Source organism: Dermacentor silvarum, chromosome 7 (genome assembly GCF_013339745.2).
Source record: "Dermacentor silvarum isolate Dsil-2018 chromosome 7, BIME_Dsil_1.4, whole genome shotgun sequence".
Classification (NCBI taxonomy): Eukaryota; Metazoa; Arthropoda; class Arachnida; order Ixodida; family Ixodidae; genus Dermacentor; species Dermacentor silvarum.
Genome location: NC_051160.1, coordinates 61055537 through 61076359, shown reverse-complemented (window position 1 = coordinate 61076359; position 20823 = coordinate 61055537). Strand labels below are relative to the sequence as shown.

The following is a 20823-nucleotide window of genomic DNA, read 5'->3' as shown; positions in this document are numbered from 1 at the left end:
AATTAATGTCATTCTTGTTCATTGACGCTAACCACGCAAAGAGTCACGTTTCTTACTTTTCTGATTCGAAGATGCTCGAGCACATATACAGCCAACCGCAATATACTGCAATCGCTTCCGGCGCGTGCCGTCAAAAGCATGGCCTTCAAGATTAGCTGCTGTCACCCAGAGACAGGCGTCGCTCCGCACGACATTAAAATTTATATGTACGGGAGCATCAACATGATAACCCTTGTCATCCGCTGTCACATGTGCATCTCTGTGTTACGAAAGGAACAGCGATACTTGCGACATAAACTTGAGGAGAATACCCAAGAAAGTATAGGCGGAGGGACATTTATGGCACGTCTCAAGTATACAGAAGAGTAGCGCACGCTTCACCCATAGGTTGCGGGATCGGTTACTACCGGTTGTCTTTTCTAATTGCGTTTCTTCTTTCCTATAGAGAATACGACATGTATCGCAATATTTCCCGCCACCCCTTATTATCCTGCAGATCAACAAAAATTAAGCGGATACGAATCACCCAGAACGGTAACTGTCCAGGATATGAGTATAGCATTTTTATGGCGGTCGGCGTGGTGGTGAATGTGGTATGCGTGGTAATGACGTGTGCGGGGGGTTATGATGACGTAGTATGCGTTATTTATATATGCGTGAGGAGTATAATACGAGAAGAGATATGCACATATTACATTGCAAAACGTACATGCATTTTGTACCACGCCGACCGCCATATAATGCTACGCATATATTCGATAGTTCCCGTTCAGGGAGGTTCGACTACGTTTGCTTGCGCGATACCCGGCGCGGCATAACCAACGTGTTTTGCGCGCGCATGCGTCATTAATGAACGAGTGCCGCATCGTCTCGTTTTGGGTCCCCTTTAGTCACCTTCCATCCTCACTGGTCGGGTGTTTATCAGGGCCTCCCATACTGCTTACTATCCCCCCTTTCGGAATAGGCTTAGTTCGAATTTGAAAGAACGCGAAAGACGGCAGGCCAGTAAACGAAGGACACAGACAAGGCGCTGTGTCTTTCGCGCTGTGTTAAATTCCAAGTATGTCATACCAACTCGCCCAAGTATCTACTTTAGCAGTATAGGCTTAGGCATTTCTGGCCTATATGTTTAACGCCTCGAATCTGCGTATGGCGAAAGCGGACGGGCTGGTAGAATGTTTTGCACGGACGCGCCTAATGTCATCGCGGACAATGGGTCCTTTGTACTCCGGGTGGCAGCTATCAACCGCGCGCACAACTGCGCATTCTCGCCCTGTATTGGGAAAGGGGTTTCGTGGCTTCACATGGGATTTTTCAGCTGAACAACCATATAATGCTACGCATTGAAATAACATTATATTTCCGCCGCGCTTCCGCTGACTTCGTCGTCAGTCAGCTTCACATATCTGCGCGTATGCGACACGTACGTCAAATTCAATGACAGCACATTTTTTTGCGAGAACGACGCGACTAAATTTATTAGGTTGATGAAATGTGTGTACGCTCGGCTCGCTATACTTAGTGAACAGCGCATAGCGTTGCTTAAGGTATCACTTCCCAAGACAGTTGACTTTTTTTTTAATGTCACACATCCACACCGCGAGGAGGCAAGGAGAACCTGCTCGCGCCCCAGTGAAATGACGCCACTGCTTGCAACATACACGATGCAAATGCCAAGTGCGAAATGCCACTGGGTCGTCAGAAAACGGGCAATAGGGGGAGAGTGCCAGGTGAAACCATCCAGAAAGGACTCCTTCTGAGCTATGACGCAACAAGACGAATACATTAAATATATTATGCGCTCGAAAACAAGCGAGCACTTGCGCTGCTCATCAGAAATGCAGCCCGGAACTAGGCATGACTGACATCCAAACATTCGCGGAGAAAACGATGCCGGACGAAATGGCATTGAAGCAGTATACACCGAATATTCAGTCACCAAGAGTCGAGAAAGCCTCGATCCTATAAGCGTGAGCCTTGAGAACCACCGTCGCATATACACGCACTGCGCTATGCGATACCGCTAGCACTCGCACGACCCCCCCTTCCCCCCCCCCCCCTTTTCATCCGTCCCCTCCCCCACCTTCCTTCCCTTGAAAAAATAATTCGAGGAAGAGGCACAAAATAGCAACGCTACATCAGTCTGAGGCTATTAAAATGCTCTTTCAAAATTCCGTTTTTGTGAATTTCGCAGTAACGGTTTGATTATTAGAAAACTAAATGAAGGTCAAAGCTTAAGAGGTTTTTTTTTTTTTTTTCATTTCGCGCCGTAACCCAACCGCCATTGTGACGTCATGCACTCTTTTTCTCGTATTTTGGTCATTGTGGCTCACCAGTTCTCTAAACTTGATACTCTCATTCTTTGGTTCTTTGAGAGTATAATATGGTCCGTCAAGCGTAATCAAGGAGTATATACGCGAATATCTTGGGGAGTATCTACAAGGACTCCACAGCTACCATAACTCTCCACAAGAACAGTGGAACACTACCTGTCAAGAAAGAGGTCAGGCAAGGAGACACAATCTCTCCAATGCCATTCACTGCATGCTTGGAAGAAGTATTCAAGCTATTAAACTGGGAAGGCTTAGGAGCGAGGATCAACGGCGAATACCTCAACAACGGTTTGCAGATCACATTGTCCTGTTCAACAACGCTGGGGATAACTGCAACAAATATGATTGATGACCTTAACCGAGAAAGTGTAAGAGTGGGGTTAAAGATTAATATGCAGAAGACAAGGATAATGTTCAATAGGTTGGCAAGGGAACAATAATTCAGGATCGCCAGTCCGCCTCTAGAGTCTCTACAGGAGTACGCTTATCTAGGTCAATTACTCACAGGGGACCTATGATCGCGAGAAGCAAATGTACAGAAGAATAAGAATGGGTTGGAGTGCATACGGCAGGCATTGCCAAATCCTGACTGGAAGCTTACCACTGTCGTTGAAAAGAAAAGTGTACAATCATTGCATTTTACCGGTGCTAACATATGGGGCAGAAACTTGGAGGTTAACAAAGAAGCTCGAGAACAAGTTAAGGACCGCACAAAGAGCAATGGAACGAAAAATGTTAGGCCTAACGTTAAGAGACAGGAAGAGAGCGGTGTGGATCGGAGAGCAAACGGGGATAGCCGATATTCTAGTTGACATTAACAGGAATAAATGGAGCTGAGCAGGCCATGTAATGCGTTGGATGGATAACCGGTGGACCATTAGGGTTACAGAATGGATACCAAGAGAAGGGAAGCGCAGTCGCGGTCGGCAGAAAACTATAGGTTGGGTGACAAAATTAGAAAATTTGCAGGCCCAAGTTTGAATCAGCTAGCGCAAGACGGGGGTAATTGGAGATCGAAGGGAGAGGTCTTCGTCCTGCAGTGCACATAAAAATAGGCCGATGATCCTGCTCCATCTTCATCAATGAAAATTTAACTGGGCCCTCAGGCAGACGCCGTCAAAATCCAATCCCTGACACGACAGGCGTCCTCGTTAAATTACTGGAAATCACTGAGCAGAACTACAATGTTGAAAATATCACTGCATAATCCTAAGAACCTGTTCGATTTTGACAATCAAGGCTGAGCACAACCACAGAGAGACAAATCAGAAGCTTTGTAAGCCGATAAAGAAAAACAGCAACAGAAATGCGCCACTTCCGTTCAAGGAGGCTCGTTAAAGGCTAACTATCGCTTATTGGCAGAGGGCTCCAGGTTAATTTTGACCACCCGGGGTTCTTTATCTGCGGACACGAAGGCCAGGCATCGAGCTGGCGACCCCCTGTGTCTGTGCTGCACGTCGCTTAAGCCCAACGTTTCCCGGGACTATGTGCATCGGATAACGGTTGGCCCCACATAGGGCAACGCGCGCTTAACAAAGGCATACATAGGCCGCCCTATACGACCGCTGCCATCGCTTGCCATTTTTATACACGTATACAGATATACGCAGCGTGCAACCGCACTCCGTGACCTATATTGTTCCTCCCCATACAAAGGCGCACACTATGAGACCTAGGACGATGCCTCAAATAAAAAGAAAGAAAGAAAGAAAAGAGAGAAAGGGTAGGAAAGGGGAAAGAACTTCAAAGGAGTGTGACTCGCCTCCGGAGGAACCACCGACCGACGAGATATGGGAAAGGGTTTTTGAAGCCACGCTAGGGCTTCCACGTGGGCTGTCGCTAGGGGCTGCGCTCGGCGTCTCGTTGAGAGAGCTAAGCCAGGCGTCGCTCCGCCACTTTCACACACAGCCGCGGGGTCAACGGCACCCGCGGTCTTCCAAAGCGGCAGTGCCGCAGAATGCGCGAAGCCCGCCGCCCGTCAACGTCCGGAACTTCTCGCCCGCCCACTCGCGCAACGGCAAAGATACGCGCCGCCCAGATAACAACGACGCTGTGTCAGGGTGTACACACACACAACCTGAGATAACAGCGACAAGGCCACAGCGGGCTGGTTCCGCTTTGCGTCGCAAAAAAAAAAAAAAAAAAAAAATTAACAGTGATGACGAGTGACAACGGTCACCGCACACATCACCCGGATCGTCGTGTTCGATAGCCACTAGTGACAGGGCGTAGTGACACGGTCGGGTATTATCATTACTGCTTGTTTCGAAAACATATATACGCTTGACCGCAACGGGAAAAGCAAGGAAAAGGCGGGTAATCGAAATCGAATTAAAAAAAAAATAACGGGATCAACGACCCGTACGAGGGACGCCTTATACTGTGTGGCTACCGATTAACTTTGATTTCTTGGGGTTCCTAACGAGCACCTCAATTTAGATACAGACGACGCGTCCTCTTATTTATCATTCCGAGCCTCATCGAAATGCTGTCGCCGCGCGGCCACCAATCGAACCAGCGACCTCGCGCTCGTCAGAAACAGAAAAAGGTCGCAGCTGTCGCTAAGGTATACACCACGACCGGTTGCCCGAGTAATCCCACCAACCAGCCTATTGTCAGCAAACAATATGCTCGCTTGCTTTCCCACCGTCCGTCTCGCCCTTGGTGCTCGATATTGATCCCTTGTGGCAAGACGGTGGCCGACTCCGCCCACACCTTCAAGGCCCCCCCTTTAGCTCGTTAGCCCATGACGACGGACAAGGTCTTCTTTGACGTTTGATCGCATACAGTGATACTTGACGAGGTGACTGGGAAGACAAGGCAGGAATGTGTACACACCTGACAGCTCCCGTCAAACCGTTCGCCATAGACAGATTGCACTGACATCGACGAGGACGCCATGTTGATATACCACTACTACAAAGCACGACCAGCGCGCGCCCATTTAAAAAGCGAAGCTTTCCTTTGCAAACCTCTCCGGCCTTCGTCACTGTGAGTACTGCGGTCATGACTATTCCCATGCCGAATAGGCCAACCAATCACAGCGGAGTACGCGCCCCGCCGCTGGGTTCCTCGCACCACCACCAGATGGCGCTCGCCCCCGCGACACCGGCGGCGCCGGCCGTGCGGGGTAATGAAAAAGAAAAGATCCAGAACGCTTGCCTTTGCGCATCCGCGGCAGCGGCATTGCATTAGCCTCTCTGCACAATGCTTGAATAAAGCCTTCCGTGTCACTTTGTGCGGACATTCAATAAACACAAACTTGTGTTTTGACTCTCTATGGACTCACACAAAGCTTAGCTGCATATAGATTCCAACTCGTTGTGCCTGCTACATATGTTTTCCTTTAGTTTTCCAGTTTGAGCTTGGGAATGCTGTGAACACTGTTCCAGTATGGTGTTCCAGGCGTTACGTGCTGCACATTCGCATGCCTTGAATCTTAACGAGCACATTATTTCGTGTTTTATAAATGATAATGCACGTATGTGGCTTGCGGATAGCGACACATGCGACGATAGCGCGCTAGAAAAAGAAACGAAGATAAGAAAATAAAGACAGCGTTGCCAAGTCGACATATCGCTTTAATGTTAGTTCAAAGAAAAATCTTTACAAATGTGCTTTTGGAGCGCAAGTCATTCTAAATGCATTAAAGGTACATTTCAAAAAAAAAAAAAGTTCACCGAGAGGAAAGCCGCATTTCGCGAAAAAAAAAATATCGACCTTCAAAAAGGTCAACCAAGAAGAGACAATTTTCTTGAAGACGCTGCGGTGGAAATACTGTTTTTGTTCCATTTTGTCAGCAAAAGCAAACCGTGTCCGAAGATGCGGGAAGTTCACGCACCCTGGCATAGTAAGGATCGTAGCCCTTGGCCTGAGATTCAGGGTATTTTACAACACACGTTTATATTTAAATTTTTGGTCAGACCACACACGAATGACGCGCAGAGCTGAAATTCGAGCTGCCGATCTCGATCGCATCATCACAGAGCGTCCGTCTCGTACGTCTTTTATCCCTTCCGTCATCGCGGTCACGTCGCCTTCACCCAATCCGGTGTCAGGTCACGGGTCACCTCATCTCTGCCCAATCCAGATGCCTGCAGCTCCTTTTCTCGGGTGGAGAGTTTGGCCCAAAACACAGGCACGTAAGGGGGAAGCCCACCTAGGACACACAATCCCCATTGTCGAAGCGATGACCGGTCAAAATAATAGGCACCACGAGGTCCCGTTTAGAACGAATGCCACTCCACAAATCGCCCAAACGAGTCTGGCGGTGTCCAAATGGTTTCCTTTGAATCGCCGCAGTTGAAACTGGCTCTGACGAGAACGTTGGCTCGTCTTACACGACCGTTCTCCGTGACCGACTGGGTCTCGCAGGGTCAATGCAGGATCACAACAGCGTTGACAGTGCTAGCTTGGTGGAGTACGAATCGCGCTGGGCGCAGCGTTTTTTAAAACAGTTCTCTTTAATGTTATGGGTCCGAGTCGAAGTCAACAATACCTACGGCAGCGCGGCATGCATGCACAGAGTTGCACGGCTTCTTGAACACGGTGAGCCGCGAAGTTTGGCCACAACGTGGTTCAATTACAACTTCTTTGGGTTCGGTACACCCCAAGCTCAAGTTTGAATTGCTTTTGGCGGGGTGCCTCTGCGCATGTGAAAAGACTGCGGTGGCGGCAGCATGTCTACATTTTCCCCCTCACCTCCGCCCCGGCAGTCTCACGAGTGCTTCGAGAACTGCGTGAAATCAAAACAAAGCTAATGCAACAATAGCCTCCTTAAAAGTATAAAGCAACACAATGGTCTTAGTGCGGATAAGAGAAAAACACCGATAAAGATCAGTGGAGAAAGAAACGTGAGTGACATGCTGAACATGGCCGGACTCGGCTACGCGTACGCTTTCGCCGCGTCTGGGCAAGCACCGGAATATGATTACTAAAATAACCATAATCAAATTTAAAAAATAAATACAAGTTATTTTACGTGACTTGAGCTAAGCATTAAAAATATGCAAATGCCATGTAGCTGGACAGAACCAAGGTAATGTTGTTTGCCGTCGCTTGGAGATACTCAGATTATTATTTGCATTGCGCCTAATTACATAATTAGCCTTAATTATTTAATTACCTTCTAAATTACTATGATTAGACGAAAAGTGTCAATGACAAAATTGTGTAGCTATATGAAAAACTTCAGATGCAGCTTTCTGTTGCTCAATACGTGCTACACAAAAGCGTTTTTCCGAGGATGAAAGAAGCCCGCGAATGCGCACGCAAAGTTGCCGCGCGACTGGCCGCTCGATCCACTTCGCGTGTAGTATTCGCGGGCTTCTTGACCAATTGTTCGCGGACTGCGCTTATCGAGGCGCCGCTACCTATTTATTTATTCATTTATTCAGTTACCTCACAGGCTCCCGAGGGAGTTTCGAAGGTGGGGCTACAAGCTGCCCACCTGACCACCACCCTTGGATCCGTGGTCTACACAAACCATAGATCCCCGCAAGATTTCATCGAACAGAACATGCTATGGATGCTTCAGGCATTTATGTCACAGGGATAACTTGCTAATTAAGACAAAATAATAATAAAGCAATGTATTTGCATGGGCGATTCCGGGAACGACTGTTTCGAACGCAGCGGTATAGAGTATACAAACAGGCGCACATTGAACGCATAGTGCGCACTGATACCGGGCTTCAACTCCGCAAATGAAAATTAATATTGCGCTATATTCATGAGAATTAGTTTTCTCCCCACTGAAATGTTCCGTATGCCATTCCGATAATTCTGTACGACTTCCGCATATTTCTTACTGAATCTACCGCATTTCGATGGGGGCGAAATGCAAGAACAACCGTGCTTTGGGGGCACGTTAAACATCCCCTCCTGGTGGTCAAAATTAATTCGGAGTTCCCCCACTCACGGCCGGACTCGACTCCACCGTCGAGTCCGGCCGTGCCCCACTATACGGCGTGCCTCACAATCAAATCGTGGTTTTGGCACGTAAAACGCAAAAATTCAATCCAATTCTTACTGAATATACATGGAATCCATGTAAATTCCACATAATGTCCGTAAGAATTGTACACAAAGCATACGGATTTAAGGATGTGCACACGGAACGTTCCAGTATAGCGCATCTTTGAAGCAGTTGGAGTACTATAATATCGCTTGCAGGGGGTCATAAAATCCCCGCTGACAATGATGTATACTACATACAGGGTGTTCAAAATTAAGCTTTACGGAATTTTAAAAAATCGCCTGTGGCAGGGGTTATTCGAAGAGGTGGACCTTAGTAGCACGAGAAATCGAAACACATATTCAACCAATTAACTTCTTAGTTAATTACTTAACGACACACCTTGTAATTTACGAATTCGTAGCCGGTGAGCTGGGCAGGCGTATCGACTTGGAATGAATTTCCAGAATGACACCAGTTTGGAGATACTGCGCCATCAAACTCGCCGTAAAAATGCACTGTTGTTCCACTTACTTTTTTACCAAAATGATGTTTTATACATTGAAGCGCAAACGTAACTGGAACGCCCATGTATTTCGTCCCACACTTTGGGAAATAATATCTCGAAACTGCTGTCATCCTGAAAATTCATTTCAAAAGTGGATGCGTCTTGCAAGCTCACCGGCTACAATTCGTAAATTGCAATGTGTCGTAAAGTAATTAACTAAGCAGTTAATTAGTTGAATAAGTGTTTCGATTTCTCGTGCTACTACTGTCCGCCTCTTCGAACAGCCCAGCTCAACGATAAGAATTGTGCTACCTGCCACGGGCGATTTTTAAAAATTCCGTAAAGCTTCATTTTGAACACCCGGTATATCGTCACGACATAGTGCCGGTGCCAAGATGGAGACACTTCAGCAAGGAAGAGCAAATGGAAAGATCGAACTCTTAAATTGCTGGGAAAAACCTGACCGCTCGAGTCGGTCAGCTGTTTTCCATACACGCATCGTTGCATATCATTTGCACTATTCTAGAGCAGTCGACGGTAGTGCTTGCGTAGATTCGATGATGCATACGTTATGCACTGCACTATTCGTGTCGCACATGCTATCTAATTAGACATGCCAGCGTCATCACTATCAAGTTTGCAACGTTCTCACCAAGTTCCCGAAAGTGAAAGCGCGTGTTTGGAGATAGCGAGAACACTATATATTTTCGTTGATTCAATCACGATACGTAAACAGCAAAGCACGCGTCGAACTATCAGTCATGGGGTGAGTGTGGAACCCGGCGAAAAAAAAAAAATTATTTCGCTAATCCCTGTACCCAACACCAATTAAGGATATTGACTTGCATTCCAAGTTTCATCTATAAATACTATTACGGGGTTTACCCGCATTTCGTCTTTATTCTTTTTCCAACCTTTTCTGTAATGTTTTAATACTTCTCCCCCCTCTATGCAGAACTATAGCAGGCTAGCGGTAATATGCACGCCGGCAAAAATATCGGGTTTCGAATGAATGAATATTCTTCGAATGAAACCTTTATGAGCAGAAGGATGGCTTTCTGGACTAAATACATTCCATCCCTTCCTTGAAGCAGCTGCTACGCTGCATAGGTGACGCCAATATCACTCTCGTATAGTGTGAGCTCAATAAATAAAATACCCCAGTGAAAATTTACCAAAACGTTATACCATTTATAAGCTTCCAAAGACAACAGGTGGTGTTCACACTGCAGACTCAACTACCCCGCAGCAACGAAGCTTTTTCAGAGTCATAAGAGGTCAATCTCGAAATTCCTGCTTTCGGTTGGTGACGTCACGACCACCATTTGTTTTTAACGCCATCCTATCGAGAAAAATTGGCTTTTCTTCCTCGAAGCAGAAGTTGCGTCGCAGAAGTATAGAGGCTCTCTAGCAGAAGTTACAAATTTACCGCTCACAGTGCCTGACACCGATACCACTGTGCGAGAGCGTGAGTTACAGGCGAAAATTTTCCATAAAGCCTTGCGCTATGCCCGTGTCCAAGGCCAGACGCAATCGACAGTGGCCTGCAGGCCACGCGAGCGGCGTAGAGGAATCTCGCAGACTCCCTACCTTAGCCATCAGTTATCTAACCCGTTATCTAGGTTCACAAAACGAACAACAGAAGAGGGTATGACAACTCAGTAACAATAAAGCAGAATGCAAGCAAGCACTGGAATTTTTTTTTTTTTTTCCCCAACACGAAACCGTGAATCGTGCACGGAGCGCTATCGCAACAAAAGGAACCCCAAAACAAAAGAACGGCGTGTTTCTAAAAAAGAAGTCTAGTTTCTTGTGTGGTCTCTGTGAGCTACGTCCCACGTAATTCGGTGCCCCTGTTTCTGCTTTCTTTCATCTAACAAAGACAACAACACCAGAAAAAAAAAAATTAAGTAGGACCGTGAGGAAGCTACCGGAGGCAGTCAGTCACGAACTCTAACGAAAAAAAAAAAAAAAAAAATATCCGGCATCACGCACACTTGTATTACACTGTGTACTTCTTTCATGACTTGTGTTCACTGCAGTGGGGCCAAGCGCCCCTTCAACAAACGTAGTGAAGAACCTACTCTCCGCTCTGAAACGTCTTCTATTTTGTTTCCCTGGCTGCGTAAATTACGCGCCGCTTCCTCGTACCAAGACGGCACGAGGAAAACAATACGATATGCAAATACGCTTCACTCTCCATCAAACTACAGTGACCACAGTTTCTCTACAAATTAAGAAAAAAAATGCCTTCCTGTTGTTTTAACGAAGTTCTCTCATTCAAGAGTTTCAGCACGGTTGCATTTGTTTATCCTCCTTAGACCTCTGCACATTACCTTCAACTTTTTTTTTGACATTCACTCGGAAGTGATTACGCTAAGTATTCATTCTGGGTATGAACTAAGGTGCATGTGTAACTGTAAATTAGTGTTTTACTCGTATTCTTGACAACCGCTTTCGAGAAATTTGACACCCAGTTGACCTAGACCTCTGTGTCGTCCCAGACGGTCGGAAGCAACATTGAGAAATACCAGGACGCGGCAACAACATGGCAACGTACTACACGTAGTTCCATCTTCATCTCCGCGGTTAGGCAATGAAATGCAGTTTTTACCATAGCAAACATGAGGAGATGATGGAGGTAGCTATTTTTTTCACGTACGTGGAGACGCAGCTTTTGGCACTTAACCGTGGTATTCGTAATGTTTTGTTTATAGCCTACCCCCCCCCCCCCCCCCCCCCCGGTAATGAGTTTCCTACAATTCTTACAGCTGTTTTGTAACACATTTAGGGAGTCAAACAGCAGAATCCCCTGCCGTGTACCATGGTTTCGTAATTAATTACACCGCGCTGAAATAAATTGATTTCACTGACGCGGTGCGGGGAGGCGAGAAGCACACACACGTAGTCTGATCCTTCCGAGTGTGCGCCTAATGGCTATTTTGCTTGACCACGATGGCTCGGCATATTTCCACGGTAACTATATCCCTGGTGCGTAACGAGAGAACGTAGGAGGAAAGAAAGATGTAACTTTCACCGATGGGAAGATTGCCAAACAATCACGCAAGCACAGCGTAACTAACTGTGCCAGTTTCAGAGTCACAGATAAAACCTCCTACTCAAGGCTGTGTACTCGATCACGGCACATTTTCACTGTACTTTACGATAGTGAATGTGCACTGTGCGATAAAACTACCCTTAACGACAACTCTTCAATCAGTGTTGCGCAGTTGATGCAGGAAATCAATCGTGTTTTCGACCGTCCTAAGGAGGAGTGGGCGCTTTTCGAAGAGGAAAAGAACTACGCGCGCGTGGTGGCGCATCGCATGTTCGATGATGTCGTAGAAGGCTGCAGTTTGTAAATAAGCGAACCAGGAGGGAGCGCCAAATGGCACAAGTTATTGATTTGGAACGTATGTGTCAGGACGTCAACAACTCTAAAGTATACTATAAAAACAAGAACGAAAAAAAAAAAAAAAAAAGCAAGCTGGTCGGCAAAGCGCCAATTCATTTTCAGCTCCCCCCCCTTCCACCTCAAGTGAGCTTTCAATCACAGGTTTCAGGGAGTGCAAAATTGTTGCTTGTGTTTACATCATCGGAAGAAACGACGCAATGTTGCGTCAAGCGTGCCGGTTCGCCTTCGCGTTTCGATAACCCAACGATAAGAAACGAAACAACACAACATTGACGGATCCTCGTACCACGCGGTGCAAGTTGGACCGTCTAGCGCAATTGAGTGCTTAAAGACGTTCACACTGTGCCGTGCACCGCTTGATGTCACAGGCGACAGAAACAGGATGCACTAAAAGACGTCCAGGGACGTAAACTAACGTGACGTTTACGTCAGAGCAAAGGGAAATCAGGCACGCACTCATACGAATCTGTCAGCTGTTCGTATCTACGCCAGACGAAAGCGTACAGCTCCTCACCCTTCGTTCAGCGTCGAGTTGTTACGGGCCGATGTTCCATGAAGCCTCCTTCGAACGTAACGCCGACGAGCGGTTCCAGGAACGAGGGACGCGTCGCGTCGCAGTCATACGCGAAACAATGCAGCAATGCACGGCGTCCACACCGTCCACATCCAAAATCCTGATCACACCGGTCGAGCAAAGGAATAGTGCGCGCTCCCGAGACCGGCAAGCAGAATGTGAAACCATAACCGCTTGCTGTTTGTGGCGCTGCAATCGGCAAATATGGCGAGCAGCGCCAACAGTACGTGTCTTGCAAAATAACTTTAGAAATTTTTAATTAATCAATGCTCGAAGAAATAAATTATATTACTATAAGTTAGTAGAGTATTTTAGTGTGATTTTATAACGATACTGGTCACTGCGCTCCCCTGGAGACCTCCGTGAAAACAAGCAAATATCAAATGCAAATTTATCTGGAAGAAAAAAAATACAATAAAACAACAGATGCGCGAAACGCTCACATATGATTCACGGGTTATCTATTTGTTTCTCGTTATCTCGCACCCAATAAGATTTGATAAAGTTGAAGAAAAAGCGCAGATGCCTGGCCAGCCGCATCGTCATCAGCACCAACTTTTCCGCCATCAACAAGACAAAGGTTGCTTACGCGGTTTGTGTTGTATTTGGAGTGTTTTCGTGGACGCGTCTAGGGAAAAAAAAAAAAAATCGCGTTTCATGTGAGCCCCGCCGGTAGTGAACGCGTCCCGCCTGTGCGACACCAGCGAACGAAGAAGCATCCGTCTGCAAATCCGCAGCCGCGTGAGCCGGTGGCGTTCTCTTTTTTGTGCCGGAAGAAAAACCCAACGAGATTCGCGCAAGCATGGCGGACAATCCCGTCGAGAACGGCGACGCCGAGGCGCAGGAGAACGGCGATCACCAGCACGATTCCACCGGCGGCGAGCTGCTCGACGAAAGTTTGGGCGACGAGCACAGCCTGGACGACCCCGAGCTCGAGGCGATCAAGGCCCGCGTGCGGGAGATGGAGGAAGAGGCCGAGAAACTGAAGCAGATGCAAAGCGAGGTCGAGAAACAGATGAGCATCAGCCCGCCCGGCGGCTCGCTAGGCCTAACGCTCGAAGAGAAGATCGAGGTTGACGCGCGCTCCATCTACGTCGGCAACGTCGACTACGGCGCGACGGCCGAGGAACTGGAGCAGCACTTCCACGGCTGCGGCTCCATCAACCGGGTGACCATCCTGTGCGACAAGTTCTCGGGACACCCAAAGGGATTCGCCTACATCGAGTTCACGGACAAGGACTCGATACAGACGGCCATGGCCCTCGACGAATCGCTGTTCCGCGGCCGCCAGATCAAGGTGATGACCAAGCGCACCAACCGACCGGGAATCAGCTCGACGAACAGGCCGCCCCGTGGTCGTTTCCGGAGGCCCGGACGCGGCATGTACTACGGAGGCGGCGGCGGCGGTGGCGGCGGTTACCGCTTTCCACGGCGCGCCTACCGACCGCGCAGGGCGTCGTGGTTCTATCCTTACTAGAAAAAAAGAAAGGGCCGCGCTGTTTGCATGTTCCGATCCCCTTTTCTTTCTTTTTTCTTTGTTTCCCTCCTGCCCTTTTCCCCCCTTCATTCTTACTCCGTTGGTCACCCCCCCGTCCCCCCTTTCTGCCAAACGTACCACCCCAAACACACTTGTCTCTACCGCTCGAAATGTAGCACACCTCTGTGCGGTTGCGAAATGTGCAGGTGGGCTCAATCTAGGTTTGGATCCTGCTTGCAAAGTAGCGAAGCGCCGCTGTCATGTGTGGCGCATAAAAAACCTCGAGTCACGCCGGGCTCGCTTAGTAGAGAGCTTTGAGATTACCGGCCTTCTTGCGTGCGCAAGCAGCGTTTGTTCCCGGATCTAAAACACACTGACGTCGTGCAACAGCAGGTGCTCTTGAATGACTTACCTTGTTGCAGTAGTGTTGCAGCACCACTTGTCTGAATTCGTAATGCTAAGCGTTCAGGAAGAACTGGGTAAAGGAACGGTCATGGCAGAAAAGTTCGAGTTGCCTAACGTGACATGTTCAGAGAGTCATTTTGGTTCGATAGCACTTAAACCTTTTTCCGCTTGGTACTAGTTTCATTAGGGGGATGTCACGAGGCAGCAATCAATAATCAGTGAAATGTGGGGCACGTTGGCGTTTGCACGAGACAAGTGTGTCTGGAGTCGTATGGGATGTCCGTGTGGCTGGTCACACCAGCATCCGATGAAGATCGGTTTTGATGGGAGGAGTTGGTCAGGTGCACCGTTTCATATGTGCTTTCATCTGCTGCGCTACTCCAAGACGTCTCACGCATGCTTCTTCATAGCAGGCGCCGTTTCTTCAACTTGAAGGATCAGCTTACAGGGATTGTTAGGCATGCGTGCATGCAACAGAATAGTTCCTTCAAGAAAGCTGTTGTGAAGAGGTTTCCCGCCTAAGCAGTCACTAACTAGGGTATGGTTGCCTTCCTTACGCAGGATCATTGCGTCACTGTGTAGTGGCCACGTGAAACTTTTTTTTTTAATGCATTTCTTCGTTGCTGGGAGAGGAGTGTCAGTCATGGTGCGCAGACACGTCTGAGCATTGTTTTTGAGGCCTGCAGGGGGGGTTGTGCTCCCAGGTAGTTCGGCTATTATACAACACCCATCTCGACCGTTTCCTTTTTTGGAGAGATGTAAATGTTCCATGAGTTCAGTAGTCATTGGCCAGACTTGGTTCAGAGTTGCAACTTGCTTTGGTTGGGGTATGTGACTCCTTGTTCATCGCGGCATGTTGGGCGGTGTTTTGTTGTTGTTATTTTCTTTCTTTTTGCTTTGGGTGTTGTCTTCACACGCGTCTTTCTTTCCTCTGTCTGCTACTACTACTTCTTGCTCTGCGTTTGGTGTGTGTTATTAACGTGCAAACGTCCCCGGCTCGGTGCACTCGGAACTGTGGAGAGAAGCTGAAAGAGAAACTTTCTTCTTGTTGTGTTCACATTGCTTGTAAAGTCATTCCCACAACACTACAAAAAAACAAACAAAGCATCATCACAACATATTGTGCGGTCGGTGGGGAAAGCAAGAGTAGGTAGAAAGAGACTGTTGCCAGCGCATGAAGCAATCCTAGCGCAGTGACTAGTGCCTAATCTCCGCAGGCTTTGTGGAGCAGTGAAAAAAAAAAAAGCTAAACGTGACCGGCCTAGTCGCCTGGTCAGGTGGGAATGTTACATGCGGTGGCAACAGCAAACATTTCTCATCAACATTTGTGGGCGGAGAGCGGCGCAGAGTCTGTTGCTCGTTTTATTCTTGGTTGATGGTAAGGGAAAACGAAAAAAGGCCTTGGCATCTATTCCTGCTGTCATTTTGCGTGTGTGTTTTTCTGTTCTCCTGGGATAGATCAAGGTGCTCTTTTTTTATTTTTTGTTGTTCAAACTTGTTTTTTTTTTTTGTATATGCGTCGGCTACAGTGAAGCACGCGTCTATTTCATCTGTTCTTTCATTGTTGGTGCAGCGTCGGACTGCGAAAACATGTTGAATTGCTGAAAGAGCAATATTCTGAAAGCTTTTTTTGCAGAAAGACAATGCTGAAAAAAAGAAAATCTACCTTGAATATCAACAGAAAATTGCCCAAAAGAAACTGAGGGGGCCTTTCGACCCACAATACAAAAATTTCATCTTTCAAAAATAAAAAGAAAATGATCTATACATCGTACCAACCCGTGCTGCACTGTTTTTTGCACCAAGTTGCGTGGGAACTGCTGCTTTTAGGGTGCATGTTAAAGAATCCGAAGTGGTCAAGCAATCTGGAGCCATTCACTGCAACAACCTTCGTAACCCACTGTGCAGGTTGGCAAAATAAGTGGATACTCATTTACCAATATTTTTACAGGCTATGTACCGACTTGCACACGCCGGCACTCGCTCACATTCTTACCTGTGCTCACTTGTACTCGCCAGCCGACGAATTGCGTTCGTACTTGCTTCCATTCACGTTTACTGGCAATCACTTGCATACACACTCACATCTACTCACACGTGCTGACAGTCTCTTAAGTTTGGGCTCATTTCCACAAACTTGCCATCACCGGCTTTCATGTTCATACTTCTGTATCTGATGCTCACTCGTAGATACGTCCACTCACACCCTTTGTCACGCACTGATGCTTGATCTCTTGCCTCTGAAATCAGTGTCGAGTGAGTACGAGTCGGTGTACTCGTGAGTATGCCGACCTATGGCAGTTTCGGAATGTCAAGCCAGACAACTTGTGTGGGAAGTGCCATCACCTAAACGAGAACCATAGGCAAATCTCGCACAAACTATCTGTGGCATCAGGTGCACGAAACGGGCGTGCTGTCTAGGCAAATGCGTGTTTATGTGGCTTAGCTCTTTTGACTATGCTAAGTGTAGCTTCCCCAAAACTTGGTGCGTCACGTTGTGAACAGATTTGGGATGCAGCACTGCTAAGCCATGGGCGGTTGAACAGGTCAGAACTGCTTGGGGTCTTTGGTTGGCCCATCCCTTTTTTTTTTCTAGGGGTGTGCGAAAAGCAGTTTTTGAGACTGAATCGACTATGAATCGCGTAGTGCAATAAACGAATGCTGAATATTTTTCTAATAGTTTGTGAATAATGTAGCGCCTTCTCACCATTAATATTAAACAATTTTAACGTCCTGGTATTCTCAATAGAAAGTTTGTAATTACACTGCACATTATAAAGCATGCTTTATTAGAAGCATAAAGGGAGCATTAAGAACAACTAAGCAGGTTCTTTGTAGACTCCGGGCTCTTAGGAGAATACATGCAGGGGTGGGAATCCTGCGCCAATTGCGCATTTTTGATACAGACGCAAACTCCTGTGCCAGAACAGCTTCGGCAGTGGCCGCAAACAGCGAGTGCATTTATTTTCCGAAAAAGAGTCCAGCCATTCACATTACGCACACCGCTTGACAGCACCTCCCGCAGAGTTTCTGGTAATTTTCGCGCTTATAACAATGCACTTTTCGGCACATCCGGCCGATGCGTGCGCTGCCGGCTGTTGTTGCTGCTTTCGGAACGGCTAGTGCGGCTGTGTTTAGAATACACTAGAAACGGTTGAGTGGGCAGAGCCAAGCAGCGCTCCCTTACTGAGGTGCAAAACAACAAAAAGTAGGCTGAGAGTGCTGCGAGCGAACTAGATATTTCGGAGGAACACGCTGGAGCGGGTGAAACGGGCGGGCGTCTGTGTCCCAAGGCCGGTATAAGATAAAACTATTCCGATCTGTTTTTATGCCCATATGGGTGAGATGTGAGCTATTTTGGCCTATCACGAAAGGCTAATAGCGGATTTGGAATAAAAAGTCGCAGTATCGCCTGAAAGGCGAAGCATCGATTGTGATAGCAAATTAGTAGGCAGATATTTAAGAAGCAAGGATAGTAGTTTTATCGGCCGTATAAACATGTGTCCACTCACTAAATTAACAAGCATGGTGTCACGCATGCACAAGCAAACATGAACACATTTCACTCGATTACTGCAGAAACTCGCTGTGAAAATGCTGGAGTGAGCAAGCGTGCCATGCAGCGAGCGAATTCATTTTCTGCTGCCTCGCTTCAGCGCGAACTAAGCGGCGAAAAACAGCGCGCACGACGCTATCAGCACTGGCACTCTGTCCCTATCGCAGGTCGCTTTCAAGGTAGGGCCCGCGCCATGCGCAGCAGCCGCCGGAGTAGAACAACCCCTCCCTCCCTTCCCCCCCGGTGCCTTGCGAGCGATGGAAGATGGCGCGCTTTGTCCCCGCTTTCCTCCCTCGCGTGCGCGAGATTGAGCCGCCATCGTCGGCTCACCCTTGTCGGCCCATTCTCACACTTTCACTCGCACATACAGCATACGGCGCGCGGCGACGATGTTATCGCCCCAGAACTTTGTATGGAACATCATGGCGACGCCAGAAATGCGCTTCGAGTGTCCATATAATTGCTATCGCAACAAAAACATATTGGAACAGTTTTACATTATAACAGCCCCGGGTTGCATGATTTCGGCTCTCTTGGTCTGCGGTGACATATGGTGACCCAGAAATTTTGTTACAGCGTCGATTGGACCGCATAATTTGAGAATATTTTCAGCCATCGTCATGAGCGTAGGTGCGGGAATATATAGTTTGATCCTTGTCCAACCGATGTTTCCGGCTTTACAGGAAAGCATGTGCCGAGCTGTCGTTCGACCCACTCTTCCATATTACGTATGAAAGTACGCTATAACTGTAGAAAGTGCACTTCTACTGCGAGCTTCCTGTTGGTTTATTCTGTGTGTTGTCGTTGTTTCGAAGTGCGCCGACGTATTTCATTATTCCACCAAAATTCAGATTTGCCTGCTCAAACTTCAAACTGCTTCAAAATGAAATTTGATCTGCTCCAAATTGTGCCAAAATGAAATTTGGTCTGCTCCAAGCTGCTCAAAAATGCTATTTTGTCTGCTCCAAACTGCATTTCGAGCCGCTCCAGAAATTGCGCCAAAATGACTTTGGATAGTCCCACCCCTGTACATGGTCATTTATGATCACATGAAATTTATAGATGTAACCTTGTGAACCAATCAATATTTGCGTATACCGTCACAAGCAGACATAGTGTCATCTGCAGTGACAGCACAGTGAAAATAAAAGTACTTTTTCTCTAGTTTTATATCTTGCAGCAGATGGTGCCAACCAGTGTGTCGGAACGAAAATGAAATTTTTGACCAGAACGAAAACGTAACCGAAACATTATTTATTATCTTGTTTTTGGGAAGGGGGGGGGGAATGGAAACGAAATATTTTTGGTCGGTTTTCGGTTCAAGGGAAAAGTCTGCAATCTGCAGCAACCGACGTCGGGCAACGTCAGAATTAGCTTGTATCTCCGGCAGCGATAGTGCGAGCAATAGCCGGTCGAGTGCTCCACTAATCTAAGCCTGCCGCTCGGTGCACTAGCAGATCGGCATCGTAGCAAAACCCAGGGCTTGCGTGCTCAAGAGCTCATTGTTTCATTTTCTAGGGGTACAACGCTTTGTTACCGAAGCTTTATCGTTCGCTTAAGTTCGTTTTATCAGAACAGTGGTCTCGCATTTCAGCGAGTACACTCTATGATGTGTTGCTTCTGAGATCATGCCCAGTGCCTTGACTCAAGGCACTGAGCGTGATCTCAGAATTCATAATAGCGCGAAGCAAGGACGATCTCACCAAGGGCAAGACGACTAGTGCGAGCCCTCGTCGTCAGCCGCATAACATTCACACTACCGTATCAAACCACGCGCAAAACGGTTACTGCACCCATAGGCAAATAAATTGAGAAAAATATTTGAGAAAGATGTTGGAGAAACAAATTTGAGAAATTTATTCTCAAATTATTGAGAAATATAAATGTATGTTTTTGTTGTTACCTTGCGTAGAAAATTTTTGCATGCGAACCAAAACCGTTATGAACCGTTACGGATCTTTTTTTTTTTTCTTTCCGGAGCAGAACCAGAACGGAACTTTTTTCAGTGGAACGAAACTAAAACCAGAATGAAAAACATTTTGTTCCGACACCCTGGTGCCAACATTGTATAAAGTATGTTGCAATGAGACATGTTCACATTTAATTCGATGAGAGGACACAGTTGCTGCATCGGTAAATACAGTAAAACCTCGATGATACGTACGAGAAGAAAGGGAACCGAGGGGCCCGATTATTATTAATCATATCATATGATTCGATATGTAGTTGGTGGGGAACATGGATCACGTACGCACTAAGCAATGTACTAATTAATTGACAATGGCAGATGAACTATGTCTTTATTCTCACTCAAACATACACAGACTCACCAACAGTTAAAAATCTGTGGTTTTCACTTGCCGCCGTGGCAGCGTCAACAACATTCTCAAACTAGGTGACGCCGTGAGCCAGTTTCTTCATCGGGCCCCATTTCTCTGCGAATGCCCTCATGACGGTCAACGCACGCGCCGCTTCGGATATGGAAGGGACATCATCCACTGACGACGTGGAAGCGCCAGAAGCTATGAGAGCAGGAAACGCATCATGGCCGCCATGTTTTGATGTCACTTTGGTGGCAATTACAGTCTGTGAAAGGTCC

The 20823-nt window shown here is 47.2% G+C and overlaps 2 protein-coding genes across 2 annotated transcripts in view; one reads left to right on the top strand and one right to left on the bottom strand.

Moving 5' to 3' along the window:
- LOC119458099 (phosphatidate phosphatase LPIN1) overlaps positions 1–12941 on the bottom strand; it is a 99650-nt gene extending 86709 nt beyond the window's left edge. Inside the window, exon 1 of the mRNA XM_037719914.2 lies at positions 12727–12941. The gene's annotated coding sequence lies outside the window, so the exon portion shown is untranslated. The remainder of the gene's footprint in view (positions 1–12726) is intronic.
- Positions 12942–13340: 399 nt separating this feature from the next.
- LOC119458101 (polyadenylate-binding protein 2-like) lies at positions 13341–16442 on the top strand. Its single transcript, XM_037719918.2, has one exon. The coding sequence runs from the start codon at positions 13589–13591 to the stop codon at positions 14261–14263; it is 675 nt and encodes a 224-aa protein (XP_037575846.1). The 5' UTR covers positions 13341–13588; the 3' UTR covers positions 14264–16442.
- Positions 16443–20823: the final 4381 nt, after the last annotated feature.